This window comes from Atractosteus spatula, chromosome 4 (assembly GCF_055471065.1).
Source record: "Atractosteus spatula isolate fAtrSpa1 chromosome 4, fAtrSpa1.hap1, whole genome shotgun sequence".
In the NCBI taxonomy this organism is placed as follows: domain Eukaryota; kingdom Metazoa; phylum Chordata; class Actinopteri; order Semionotiformes; family Lepisosteidae; genus Atractosteus; species Atractosteus spatula.
Window position 1 is genome coordinate 58,159,482 of NC_142709.1, and position 15,766 is coordinate 58,175,247.

General features: G+C 34.5%; 1 protein-coding gene across 1 annotated transcript in view; it reads left to right on the forward strand.

Annotated features, from left to right (window-relative positions):
• The first annotated feature begins 5,753 nt into the window (after positions 1 to 5,753).
• The window catches only part of LOC148836677 (uncharacterized), a 28,503-nt gene continuing 18,490 nt past the window's right edge, over positions 5,754 to 15,766 (forward strand). Inside the window, exons 1-2 of the mRNA XM_088912626.1 lie at positions 5,754 to 5,945; positions 7,989 to 8,141. Coding sequence (XP_088768752.1) covers positions 5,754 to 5,945; positions 7,989 to 8,141 — 345 coding nt within the window. The remainder of the gene's footprint in view (positions 5,946 to 7,988; positions 8,142 to 15,766) is intronic.

Sequence of the window (15,766 nt, forward strand, 5' to 3'; positions counted from 1 at the left end):
AATAAACATATTAAAAAAAACATAAAACATCTCTCACCTTTCTGTTGTTAAAGCCTTTGCCAATTTCTAACCTTATTAGAAAGCACATCCTCATTTCATAATGAATAATTTCCTTTTCTTTTGATTTCAAATGTAATTGGCCCTCATTATGTACAGTAGTTTCCATTATCTCATTTTAAACACTTTATGCCGTAATCCAGACCACATATCTGGATTGTCATAAATCCCTTACTCAGGACATTACTGTATGTTAAGGCCTACTGATAAAATGTACTTGACAAAATCAGACTGGAAGCATACAGTATGCTTGCATTTATTGCATTTATGGGTGTGTTATGGTAATTGTCAAATCCATTGCATTACGGAAAGCAGATCCTATATTCTCTGTATCATTTTAATGTATTTCCGCAACTGTGAGATTTGACAGGGCAGTTAGGAACATTTTACGCTTTTCTATTCCATTTACTTAGATTAAAGGATTGGTTACTTGTTTTATTTATCTGAGAAGAAATATAATCCTGCAGCAATGGATGAACCATATGGCATAATTACAGTATATAGTATTGTATGGTGTAATCCTTCACAATTAATCTAAATTAAACACACAGCATTTTGACAGCTTCTGCAACTGTTGATGGTTAATTTCAGCTAAAACAAATACCATCAGAAATTTACAGAGCTTAAACGAAAACCTAAGGCCAATTTCATGTCTCAAACTTCTCCCTTAACTTGTGACTTTAGCTGTTTGCTGTGTTTTCTTGTTGTTTCTTTTTGCTCAAGTGTGGTAGACAGTGAGGATATTGTTTATATCAAAGTCCTCACTGTATCAAATTGCAACCTATTGAATAATTTTGTAATACAAGACTGTGGGACTCTTTGTTGCTGTTTGTTCCGAGTTCTTGTGGTAGGTTTTCTCCATAGTCCCGGCTGTGTAGCATACAATGTTTTTTACTACCTACTTTCTTCTCAGTGTCAGCTTTCTAGAATTTTAGAATAGAAAATAACATTTTTTTAAATTAAATTATGCTAATATAATCATCTTTAAAAGCATGTTGGTTGCACACATTTGTTCTGTTCCTTGGAAATCCCTACTTTCATGCCAGCATACTTTGCAAAACGCAGAACATCGAAAATAATAAAATTACTGGCATTTTAAATAAGATTGAGACCATTTACTGTAATACAGTATACAGTATGTAATGTACTATTTGTCCAATTGTTTTTTTTCCCCATTCTTGAGCTTTTTGCCAAAAAGTGCCACATTGTGTTATTTTTGTTATTATTTTATATTTGAAAGAAAAGAAGCATAAGGCATATATTATGCAGATAAAACTCCATGGTTAGCAAGATATTTATTGAAATATTACAACACCACAGACAATCCATTTTAATTTCAACCATGTTTAAAAATGTGTTTCATGAGTATATGAATCACATCTTCCCTGAAGACAATTTGTTATTCATAATATTTTCAGACTAAGGCATAAAATTGTACCTCCTTATTTTATTAGCTTGACTTAGTGAATGTTTATTTGATAAGGACATACAGTAGAGCGGTATGCTTGATCTTGGAATGGTGACCAATGTATTTTTTTTTAAAAATTACTACTGCAAAGCTCGCCAATGTACAAGTATAGCCACTGATTTCAGTTACCTTCTTTATTTAAAATATTCATAGAAACGGGATGGTCTGTTATAATAAAGTCTTTTATAAATAGTAATGTTAACTGAGCATTTCATCACAGATAACACAGCATGAGAAAAATCTAAGTAAAGCACAGTCAGTGTAGTAAAGTGTTTTTCTATATTCTGTGCTCTTGGTTTCCTATGCTGGTACTCATGTCAACTTTATTTTGTTCCTCACCTTATTAGACCACCTACGGAGATGACTACATTCCTCAGACTCTCATGTGACTGTGTGTTTGTTTTTGTTTTCACTAAGCAATTTCATCTGGTCTATTGTACTCCAGAAAAGTTCTCTGGAGGTGAAAGCAGACCTGCCCAGTTTTTTCTTGTTGACTCTGTTTTCCATTCTGTTTCATGGTCTCCAAGGCTGTGCTGTAAGGATGAGATTCTCCCCCAAGATGGAGTCTGTGTTTTATGTGTTACACTTAACAAAAGCTGGGAAACTGCAGACTACACTTCATCTGCATGTTCCCACGTACTTAACTCACTCTTAAAATGAATATTTTATATGTCTCCCCCCACCACTGCCACACACCCACACAGATCAATGTTCACTCCAGCAGGAACCAAAAAAGATCAATCTCTGTTATTTTATGACTCTTGTGAAAGCAGACATGGGTATAAATGTTGACAGAACAAAAAAAAAGAAAACATTGTTTATTTTAGAATAAAGAACTGCAGTGACTCAGTTGTGATTAAAAAGGCCCCATACTGTAAGTTTGGGGTTAGCAGACATATTTTATAAATTATATACATATATTACAAATTTTATGCCCGTTGCTTGCCGCCTCCCCTGTGACCCTGTATTGCATACATTGGCAGGAAAATGGATGGATACTACAAGTTAAATATTTCAGTGAACTCAACCTATTAAGTGTGTTATACAGTACTGAAGTAGTTCAAGTACTGTAGGTAGCTGTGTCAGCATGTGTAGGCTGCAAAGGAACAAGTAAAGGTTTATTCCATAATGAAAAGAGAAGAAAAGAAACACATCATTTCGGCTGTAGAGTTTTCTTCTGGTGTGTACTGTACAGTATATGCAGCACTGTGCAAAGTTGCATCATTCTAATATTTTCCAGAGTTTTTCCTTCCTTTAGGTAGAAACAAAGTCCTGTAGAGATTTACTGAGATTTTGACCATTTTATTTGAATTTAAATTTTACCAGTTAATCCTACTAATCCTGTGGTACTAAAAGCAGTCTTTTAGGTTTTGTGGTGTAGCAAGAAACGCATTCTTATTTCTTTGTGAACACAAATTGCAGCTAGTTTAATTCCTAAGAAATCTAATGCCTCTCCTGACTCTTTTGAAATAAAGTTCCCATCTGTCAGCAGCAGCAGCTCAGGAGGAATGTCCTGAAGGCCAGAACACATTTTCACAGGCAGGTGGCCTCTGCAATTCCTGCAAAGCTACAGTGTACAGGAACTTCTAACAACTGCATCTGCTCAGCAGTCACCTGGGCAATGGTTTCAAGATTGTTAATAAACTTTTGAAGGTCTAGAAAGTTCTTCTTTTTCATCATCATCATTATTGTTGTTGTTTCCAGATTGTATAACATTGACCAAAAATATCCGCGTATAACTGCTCTGCCTAGGTTGAGCCGTGAGTTGTACTTAATCTGTGCAATGTAGGTCATCCTACTCATAAATGAGAAAGACAGGCGGAGGCGGAAAAGATTCCAAGGGAAGACGTGAAAGGTAGCAATTGTTCTGTAAAAACTCAGTCTGATAGATTTGTCTTTATATTCACGTACTGTATGTAAAGGAACGTTTTCTGCAAAATCCTTGGACACAATAATATCGCATGCTCTCACAACAGCACTAGCACAGTGCTACAATGTCATGCAAATGTTTGTATTAGTATGTTTCTATTTTTTTTTAGTTCTGACATAGTGCACTTTACCTAATTAATCCGTTTTAAGAAAAAAATACAAATACAAATAAGATAAAAATAAAAAGATAACAATTTAATAACATTTTTATTTTAATAAAGATAAATGCATCTTATTATAATGCATTAGGTTCAAACTCGTTTAAGCAAATAATTGTTTTACCATTAATCGCTTTAATATTGAAGCGGGAGAACAACATCGGGAGAGCCAGAATTTACCAAGTACAGTAATAACGCAGAATTTTTAAATCGAAAAAATTGCAAAGAGAATTCTTAACATCGCCAAACTATTGTTGAAGCAAAGGAATTTAAAGCTTGAAGATGCAAGTCATTAAAATCAGAAAGAAAACTTTCCAATAATGCCATTGTACTATCGCGGTGAAGCAAAAACAAGAACAACACAAAAAAAAAAACAAAATGGTAAAAAGGATTATTTAAATATCGCGGCACTAAAGAGCCCTGAACTGAACAGTTAGATCTGCATGGCAGTTTGAGGAAGTACCTTATTTGTTTCTGTGTTTAAACATTCACCCTTGTTTCTATAGGAACAGACGCCAAGAGAAAGTCCCAGTGGTGGTGAGATGAATCTCATGAATTTGTTGTAAACCTATGGCTAAATCAAAATTAGTACTAGAACAGCACTAGAAGCCTGGAAGAAATATAATCAAATCAGTGGGATTATTGTAATTTGTGAATCTCGCCTACATTGTTGCTCCATTTCACAGATCACAGGCATTTCGATAGGCTTTTTGTTATAATGTGCAATTTCATGGTTTGCGTTTTTGGACTCTCTGTAAGACGGAAACATTTGTTTCTATTTATTACTAATTCTGTTGCAGTATCTGCATATTCCTCAGGAATTATTATTTAAATTTGATTTTTGTTGTATTTTTGTATGCAGCTTTATTTAACTGTTTGCGTTCTTAAACATGCACAGTGGGGCGTATTCATAAAAATAATCTCCACATTAAATTAGCCCAGGTTTCTAATACTGAAAATTAATATATTAAACTGTCATTGCTTGTAACATACTGGCTTTTGTCTTAAATGTTTCTATCACATAAATACAGTAAATGTAGCTTGACGAGAAAGTTTTAGAAGACAAGTGTTTTCAGCTCAGCATTTACTTGTCAGTGCACAGTTATCAGTAATAAATAAATAAGAAAACAGCCTCTCAATTTTTGAAATATTGTAGATGACTTTGTAGGAAAAGTTTAATGGAGTCAAAACTTTAGGTTGCACTTTTCCTTGTCGTATTTTAAAAATATGTTTAGGACCTAGAGACTTCTTTTCAGTTACTTCTGATAACGATTTCCAAATTTTTAACATAATCGCACATCATAATTTAACATTTCGAAAAAGTATCCTGACTAAAACTTCGAACGTCAAAACGTCAAAAAGGAATTTATAATAATTACATAGTACAACTATAAAACATTCAAATATTGAACGTAACTGTACTGTAGAGTAACCGTACTGTACAGTAGGTCAATAGATTCACCAAATAGAGCACATCGCTGTGAAGGAGTGTTAATTCTCTTCTGAATTTAGTAGGATTAAGAACCGTCTCTGACGAAAGGCTTTGTTGAAAACCATGAATTTATAACAACGTTTGCACGATTCTAATGTCAAGACTTCTAAAATCTGGAAGTTTTAATATATTTTGGTGATTAATTCTAAACACACAGTTAGATTTAGGAATTAAAGTTAATTTATTAAAATTTAGCTACAGTATAATCCAATTGCTTTGCATTCTTAGTGGTCTTCGATAAGTACAATTACAGGCATTTCTGTTGTAGTGTTATTAGTATAACCTTTAACCAGGAAATCGTACTTCTTAAAAATATGTATATTATGTTTAATTTCTCTGTGTTGTCTCGTAAAATAGTTAAACATGTTCTTGCCCTCATTTAAGGAAAAATATGTTCGTTTCTTTGAGCTTTTCTCACAATACTAAATCATTTGCTTTAAAACGCAGCATTTTATACTGAACTGTGCTTTATTGAGACGATTGCTCACCTACAGTACACTGACATATTTAGTTAATAATTAGCATGTCCAGGCCTAAATTTTCAATGTACCTCTGATATACAGTATGCCTTTATGGTTCAGCCCAGGAAATTTACAGTCGGTCTTGTTGCTGTGTTAAGAGTCAGAAAAAAAAGAAAATCTGCAGCAAAATGGCCAAAAAAAAGAAAGGAAAGGGAACCAGAACAAATGCAAAGCAAGGCTCGGTCACAGATGTTCCCATCATTCTTCGGAGGTTCTTAAGAACATATGAAAACCATTGTGCTCAAGCCCGGAGCAGTGTCAGCCCTACAATCAAGCAAAGTACACTACGCTGTATTGAAAATGAAAAGATCATGACAAAGGTGATTCCACAATTCTAGAGTTCAAAACACTTCCTTAATTAAAATTGTTGGGTTTTTTTGGTACGGTTTATGAAAATGAAATCTGCCTTTAATTAAATAATTTTTACTGGTTTACAAATTTATCAAACCATTATTTATTTATATTCTTCTTTAAAAGTATAAGTGTATTTTGTCATGCTTCAGCAGGTAGCCAGCTAAATACATAGGCTGTAATCCTAATACCAATGTCTCCATCACAGGTTTTGTAACACTGATTGCAGTAAATAATTAATACATCCAATAACATTTTTAAGACATTTGTGCCTGTCACTATGATAGTATAGTTTCTCCTTGAATCTTGATTGATGTTTTTTTAATCTGTTTCATGTTAATTTTCTGACATTTTACTTTCTTTTGCAGTTCTTTACTTCAAGTGCTTCCTTGTACAATTGATGCTTTTTAACTGCTTGAATATATTTTCTATTCAGAAACATAATAGTATACATAATAGAGTAGCTATAAGAGTTTTTTCAAGCTGCCATTTTCAAAGCTGTTTAATACTGTGCTCAGTGTCAAAACTATATACATGTACATTAACCACAACAGTGTTTTAACAATTCCTAAGAATATTGTTCCCGTTTCTTCCATGTACATCTTTGTACTGCATGTAATTCAGGTAGATAGCTGCGTCAGCATGCGTAGGCTGCAAAGGAACAAGTAATAGGTTTATTCCATGCTGAGACGAGAAGCAAGAAAACACAACGTTTCGGCCATGGAGCCTTCTTCAGGTGTGGTTCTCACCATGGAATAAACCTATTGTTCCTTAAATATATAATGACATCTCCTTATCTGCTGTATTATTTTTTGATGGGACAGGTTTTTATTAAAAGTCGTCATTATTTAGATTTTCCATAGGCAAGAAAAGAATTTGAGAGGGGAGATTGTCGATGTTAGAATATTAGTTGTTTATTTTTCTTGCCAATGCACGTTTAAAATGCACTTCAGAGAACGGACACCTCTTTGATGTCCAGATGTTCCTCCTCAGCTGCCAATGGAAGGATTCTTGAAATTGCACTCATGTATTTTTCTTTCTCACTGACAATTATCCATCTGCTTTTATTGTTTTAATGTGAATATAGTTGTCCCATACTGTATCTGTCTAGCTTTCTTGGGTGTGTGCAGTATATGGCTGGGTGCAGTGGATTCCTCCCTCCTCCTAGTGACACGCAGTGCCGGATTTCCCATTAGGCACTGCAGGCACAGTGCGTAGCGCATACTAAAGTTTTAGGGCCTATGAAGGAGGGAAACACCGGTGACTAATGAAAAATGAGCTGAAACAACATGCTTGCGATTGACTCTAGGTGCTCCAAATCAACAATCATACACTATCTAGCAGCTGTTCTAGAAACTAGAAGTACCGAAGTGATGGTCGCTCGACTCGCTCCATCAGTCACGTGGTTTAGCATTAGAATGGTTTAAAGTGCATCACGTCTATCAATGTAGTTCAATTGGCATTTTTCGAACATCAAAATCTGGCCCTGGTAAAATGCTGGTTAGGTTGAATTGTGTATTCCAATCTGGCCCTTTTGCTTTAGCCTTGCAATGCACTACTTTAGACCCCTGACTTCTGGGATAGGCTGCGACCTGTAGTGACAATCACCCGGATCATGTCTCTCTGATAGCAGGTGGAGGAATGGAAGTTTGGTAGGTCTTAAAAGAAAAAAAATATATAACATATTTTAAATAAATTCATTCAAAAAAGTAGAGATACAAAACAGCATGAATAATAAAATAATCACTGAACACCTATCAGTGGATTTCAATGTATCTTTTAGTGCGTGTTATTTCCCATAACACATTCTAGACATGGAAAGCATAAAGTTTAACTATTAAAATCGTCACATCCATAAATGTGTTCAATTAAGTATTCTGTTAATTTTGAAGTATCCAAAGATGATATTTTGACGTTCATAATATGGATGTTTGTTTTGTATTTCTGTAACATAGTGTACACGTAATTTCATAATATTTGAGAGATTTTCCGCACATTAATGTGCTCCACAGATAACGCTTGCCTTTCCTGAATACAAGGCTGTCGATGCCCCACCAAAGAGTCTTCAACCATTGCTGATGACAATCCGGGATGAGAGGTACATGCTGGGAAAGCAATTGTGCGTGTGGGATGTAACTCTAAACAATCAAGACATCGCTGATCTTGTAAGTAAAGGGAATAATTTGTTGTAAAATATTCTGGAAGAAAAAAATTAAGTATAACCACACGGATAGAAAGCACTACCTCTAAGAACAAAATAAAGGCGACAGTCACAACTGCTGTTTACATTTCGCAGTGACCTTGTAGTCATTATGCCATCAGACCTTGAATTACTGGTAGTGAGGAAGTAAACTTTAGAGACAAGGGCAACAAGATGAAGCACTCATGTAAGTGCAACTGTACTAGCGATAATCTTTACGATCCCACTTCTTAAGTTGTCCTTGGTCTAGGAGCAGACCAGCTGCAGCAGTGGGGAATGTGGAGACTAGATTGTAATCTGGTTACATTGTAGATTTCAGGTCACAAATCAGGTCACAGACAGTGTGTTATGTAAAAAATGTTGCTACACCGCCTTGTCCTTTCTATGAAATAGAAACCAGCAGGTTCTTGCATGATGTTTACATTCTGTAATATTAAACAGCAGAATAATAATTTATTTTTGTAATGTTTTTCACATTTTCGTTCATTAGATATGTTCATTATATCATTACATCATTTCATAATACATATTGTATTCATAATACATATAAGTGAAACCAGTGATGTAAGGATACAGGAAGAATACCACAGGCACAGGGTACCTGTACAATTCCAGATTAAAATTTTAATACTCACATATTCTCTCCAAAATTCTTTTAAAACTGATCAATAAAAAGATAACAGGACTGAGAAATGTTTCCAATTTTGTATTTGTGTCTAAACGGAGACTAAGTTTTGTCCAGTAAGTATATGGTTACAAACAAGACAAACAGATACTGTATGGGTCATGGAACCATATTGTTTTTCTATGACACAGAAGAATTACATGAACATTTTTACTTGCTAAACTTCTGAAATTCTGTTGATGTAATGCAGCAAAATAGTGTATTTGAATCTCAAACAAACATTTCAGCATATAAATATTAAAAAATGTCTATGTGTAAAGATGTTATATTTTCTCAACATAAGCTACAGTACATGAATAAGTACTACAGTGTGATTTATATTAAAGCCATGTAAACATTCTTGTGTGGGCTGGTAGACAAGGAAGTGACAACATACTGTAGTGTCAGGTTCATAAAACAAATATGAATACTTCTTATACTCTCTGTTTTTTAAGTCTTCAAAGGTTATTCGGAAAATGGCTGTACAGTTATTGACAGGTTACATGAAGCATGAATTCTGAAACTGATTCATGGTCAATAGAAAAGAGCACAAATTCATGTCTGTGTTTTGAAAATAGTTTAACAGTACTCACTTTATCTAACTTTTTATGAATGATCCTCTTTGTGGGATTTGACATTACTAGATATGCCCATAAAGATGTTTCCTTCTGTAATAGTTAATATTTAAAGAAACAACTGAGAAAAGGACAATACTCCCAAAATGATAAGTGGAACGTCAACATTCTTAACACAGTGTTTTCTCTTTTCTGGTTTTCTGCTTTTCTCAGTAACTCCAACTGTTTTAGCCAAAGAGGTTACATAGCAAATCTGACCATTTTTTCAAGAACTATATCGAAGACACCCAGCTGTTTTAAAGTTGTTTGTGTCAAGACATTACCATAAATATATGATGCATGTCAGTGAGTACTGCCAGTATCAGTCAATTTCCAAAAATGTTTTCCAAAAACCTCCCAAAACATGAAACATATAGAGCATCGTTGTAGTTTAAGGTACTGATGGTAGCCCTACCATCACATTTACAAGGAGTAAATTCTCCTTGTAAAATGATACAGTATGTACTGCATTAATTTATGTTGTTAAGAAGCTAATGAATACCTACTATTATTCACACATTCAGTATGCACTCATTTGTTTTCTGGTTGAGAAATATTAATTAGCTCCACAAAATAATATATTACTTTAATAGTGTTTACTCGTGCTTTTGAATAATAAATAACATTTTTAGGACTACATTTCATAATATTTAAGAATACAAACACAAAAATCAGAATGCTACTCAGTCAATAATTTCTCACATAGTTCCAAGTAGCTGATTATGTCCAGAACTTTGTGTAACCCTTCCTGTTACACAATTCCAATAATTGGCATAAAGAAAATGATTAAAGCCCAGTTTAAATGAAATCTTCAGCTCACCTGCCAACAGCAAATTGTAAACATGTCACGTCATGAGAGGTGGGGGGTTCTGCTTGCCAGGGAAATTTTTCTATCTCATGGAAAGGTGCCATGTGATAGAAGCCAGTGAAGAAGCTTTTAAACTATTTGGGTATGAGGATTCCATTCAGTATGGACCTAAGTATCATTGTTATTATAAGATACCAATGCACATCTAATCCCACATCTAAATGTATTGTCTTTTCCCATTCTCTGTGGTTATTTTTCTGAAGGAACTGTGGTTATCTATTCAAAGCTGCTATTTTGCTAATTTTAGAATATCAACCTAATTGATGCCTTTGTACAGTAGAGCTTCTCTGAATCTATACTGAACATGGATTTTTTTACATTTCGGTATATGCCCAGTGAGTTTGTTATCATCAATGGTTTTAAGACTCAATTATCCAGCAATGACTTCCATACCCTAAATGATACATGGATGTTTACCTAGGAAATGTCCACCAGAAGAGCCAATCAACATTGTTGCAGATTCCAGAGAACTACTGTATGTAGGAGTCAGTCTAGAGAGCCAAATCTCTCACTTACATCAGGAGATCCCTTGAATATTTAGATGTCTCACCCTTATGAATCTGCCTGTTCACTAGAACCAAATGTGGAAAATTTATACTGACCCCCAAAATGTTTTTTTGTGGAGTACTCAAGTTGATCTCAGCCTATATGGAACCGCACCCTGTGTTTATTGAATGCAAAATATTGCAGTTTATTTTTCTCAGCAAAATTTCCTTTTCCAACAATGCTGTCTTTAACAGCTTGCATACAGTAATTAAATTAAATTGCTGAGTACTGTGTAATTAATTTTGTGAGGCTTGTGTAACATGTGCATTTACTGTATAGGAACTAGCTGCTATTTGTTGATGCATTTTTTAATTTTAGGGTTGCAGTTGTATTTAACATTTTTAAATATTTTTTGTGTGAATATGAAAATGAACTGGAAATACATACCTGTACATGTATTTGGGATTAACTTTTTACAGCTCAGGCAGAAACGGAGTTACATAATATTTGTTCTAGTGGGAAATCATTCTTTTTGATGATGGACATTTGGGCACATACAGTACAACTGATTTTTCTGTTTTCAGAAGGTTATAAAAAGAATCAGGAATCAACATGCACTATATCTGTTCCTTTTGTCATGGCTTTTTATCATGGGTCTTGACAGATACATTGAGATATCATGAATTACTCACAAGGCAAAAGAGAAAAGCATATCAATCACACAGGTTTTTACTGTGCTGTATCAAGAGGTTTTCAAGACTTCCTGCAGACAGCATAACTTGCTCCACTAACTTTCTGCTGTAGTTAACCTGCTGTAGTGTGTTCATCTTTGTCTTTGTGTAATTTTACAGCTTCACTGCCTAGCCATGGATCATATCCTTCAATTATGTCAACAATAAAATTAATGAGCTGTTTGTTTTGAATTGTCATGGATTGCAATTCAACTCTGTGACAGTTTTGCAGTTTTTGTTACATTTGTACAGTATACAAGTTTATAGTGTATTTATACAGTAATTGTATATTGAACAATTTGGCTGAACGATTATCTTATCTGTGATGATGTATCTTTGTACATGCATTATGACAACCTTTGTACTGTTACAGTAAAGGACAGGTAGTCTCAAGTAGACCGTCACTATTAAATAACTACTGTATACTGTTCTGGAAGGAATGTTGAATATGGGTTCTCCTGTTGTTTAAGACAGCCTCCTTATTGTTACAACTCCAGACAGAGAATCATTTATTAATGCCAAGATTAAATAAAAACTTCATCCTACCTGTACTACCATGGTGACATTGCAATGTGTAGATTCAAGGGAGTCTGAAATAAGGTACTCAGCAATGTTGTTGAGGTTGATACAGTACACTAGCTTCTGCTAACAGCTGAATGAGGTCTTTTGATCAGTTACAGTAACCACTAACCATCAAATGGGCTATATGCCCTGAATAGCCTCCATATATTTCTTATGTTTTTAGGATCAAATCATTTTAGGATCAAATGTTGAATTCAGAATTTGCTAATGACAGGTGAGGTAAAGTTCTAGTTAAATTTAGGCCCAAATCACACAAAAAACAAGTTGCCATACAACTTATTCTAATCACTCTCAAAGCTCTACATAACTGTAGAATAAAACACAGAACTGTATTTCTGTGCTTCGGCCTACCTCTATTGAGATTAGGTACAGTATTTGTCACAGAAAGGTAGAAACAGAGATTGAAAATAAATGGATAAGATAGTGATGGGGTAGCACAGTGGCTCAGTGGCTAGCTTCCCATCTTGTGCTCGTTGCTTGCCAGGATTGGCTCTGGCTCTCCCGTGGCCCTGTATTAGATAAAGCGGTTGAAAATGGATGGAAGATAGTGACGACCAGCCCTGTCTAGTCCAAGTAAATGAAGGACCTGGGGTTAAAAAAATAATCTGCCCTTTTCAACATGGAATGTCTCATTCTAGGAATGAAAGAGATGTCTCATTCTAGGAATGAAAGAGATGTCTCATTCTAGGAATGAAAAAGATGTTGACTTGGCATAAATCCCAGAGGTGATTTTGTATGAACCGTTCCGCTTCAGCCTCCTGCAGAGCTGTAGCAAAGCACTTCTTTAACAATGATGGATGTTCCACACTGCCCATCTGCTTTCTAGATTTCTTGCAAACTGAATTTGCAAGCTGACTTTTGACAGTACCCAATATGCTTTGATAATGTTCTTAAAAATACACATGTTTAGCCAGAGAAATATAGAAATGTCTGCTGTGGCTGTACCCTTTCTTTTAATCTGATGTAAGCAAGTGGATTTTTAAAATTTCCCCTATAAGAGATGAGCAATGGCTCATTTACAAAAAAAAATGAAGTTAAAGGAAATCAAAAAAATACAAATTTAGCATTTATAGGTTAATCATGTTGAAAACATTTTTATCTGTATAAAGTTTATGGTTTAATTTGGGGAACTAAGGTGCAAAGAATTGTTGGATGAGTAAAGAATTGTTGGATGTGTGAAACACATTAAGTGTTGCAGAGCTGTACAGAAAAGTATTTTACCATGATAACCAAGTAACTCAATGGCTGCCTTTCATGTCACTACATGGGGAATAATCAGTCATTTGTGCTCATGTGGAGCAAGGCATGTCTTTGTTCCAGGTCACCCTTAATTATCAAAGTGATCTCTGGTATCTCAGTAAATTAAGCATCAAGTCATTATTCAAAGTTTGGTAATGGAATCCAAAACTCCCCTGCCTTTTGATAGACCCCTGAGCTGTTGTGTTCACTCAAACTCTGTTTTTTGCTATTTTTTCTGAAGCCTTTCAATGTATTGTAATTATTTTATGAATCTTTCAAGAGGAAAGCCCAGTAAGGGTTAAGCATGTATTTAAAATTAAACTTCAAGTTCTATTTTTTTACAAACATAAAAAATCCATAAAAAACAACCTCACATAGAAAATGAGTGGATTAAACAAAATGTGGAAAAATATTTAAACATGTTTATTTTGTAATATTAGTCTTTTAATGAAAAAGAATCAACATTTAAATAAATACAACAGTATTAATCTCTGCAGCACACATGAAAGCAAAACTTTTTACTGATTTGTCTATGAATTTGACTCTGTTTTCTAATGTTATGTCCCCAGTGAGCGTGTTGTAGTGTTCTTGTATTTTTTTATTTTCAGAAATACTTACATTTGTTGTTGCAATATGGATTTAATTGAATTTATTGAATTTTATGTAGTTATTTTTTAAATCCTGAAACAGTCTAGAGAACATCATATGGTCCAGAAATATTTTATTTGTTTATTATAAAACACTCATTTTACTTCATTTGTTTTGTTTGGCCTTTAGTATTTCTTTATCTGATTTGCTATTTTGCCAAAATAGAAATTTAAATCGGATTAAAAAATAAATTTTAAATTAATGCAACAAGATGATCCTTATTGATGGAAAAAAGGAATGTTTTTCTTGTTTGTGCCTTGATTCATTGTTACTTTCATTTTTAACAGCAGTTAGAAGGGAAAAAAGTGTTTTTGATGCATGTTTCTTATCATTTTGTATTGAGGAACACAAAGACAAAACATTACCTAGGGACAAGTAAAAAAATACGGACCTCAATATGAATATTATGCTGAGCACCAAACTATTCTGATGTTTTACAAGGCAGTAATCCAACCTAAACTCTAGACAACATGGCTAGTATTTGTGATGCCTCTGGCATAGACTGCAGTTCCCAGAATTTCACATCCAGACACATTGACTTTCTCCCACCACTGTTACTGTGAATGGGCTTTTAATTAGGTCTAATCATTTAATTGGGTCTAAAAATGTTACGCTACAAGCCGGATGAATTTTAGGACCCTGTGCGGTGACTGACAGATAGTAAAAAAGGTTAGAGGAGTCGAAGGAAAATCCGAGTGCACTTATCCGAATCGTAGATCAAAGGCCGTAGTCCAAGACAGGTTCGTAGGTCAGGAAGCCGAAGGTTCAGGAGTCAGGTAAATTGCAAGGAAGTCTCGAGCACAAGAAGGGGAGCTCCACTAGGTGAAAAACAATACTGAGCATTGAGGTCAAGGTTGTGAGGGCTTAAGTAATCCGGGAAATGGAGGGTGCGATGGTGAAAGAAAGGTCTGGTTGTTTGATTAATTAATGCGACAGCATTTGTTGGAATTGGAAAGAGCTGGAGTCTGATTGGGAACGATGCGAAGTCGTTTTACGGGAGTAGTGTATTGGTTGGATTCTGATTGTGGGCGGTCATGACAAAAAGTCAATACTATGAAAAGTCCAACATAATTTTAATTCCTTCTCTGGTGAATGTATGTCTCTTTGTATAAAATACTGGATTAGTCGAATGTATACAAAACTAATATAAAGTAGAGCCAATAACCTACAGTTCTTAACTGTTTTTAAATTATATTTAGTAAACAGGGATTTATAATAAAAAAGAAGCTTTTATCTGGCAACAAAAGTGAAGAGTACAAATTTGTGGGTGGAAAATAAAGAAACCCCAAATTAAAAGGCAGTATTTTATCAGACCCATTAGATACAATCTATTCATTTTAAATTGAGAACTGTTGAACCTTAAGGAGTCACATGCAGCACTAATGTGAAGAGTGGAATCTGAGTAAAATACAATGCTGTTCTTTCTTTATATCTTTTTTTACTTTCATTGCTTGTGATACCCAACATCTTTGGTAATGATCTGGCCTTTAAATCTTCTTTTTTCATGACTCATTTTCATGAAAAGTCTTCGTGCTGCAGTTCAATTCAAATTCTGAGTTACAGTTAGATTAATGCTTTCATTCATTAACACGTTACTGACAAATATTCGACACTTGGAGGGTTCTTTCACATGAAGATTGTATAAAAATCTCCTTGTTTGTGTTGGCAACATCCAGCAGGCCTCAGACTATCCCTGCATCCTTTCACATTGGGTGAACCAGCCAATGATCCAGTCCATAACAGTTAATTAGAAAAACA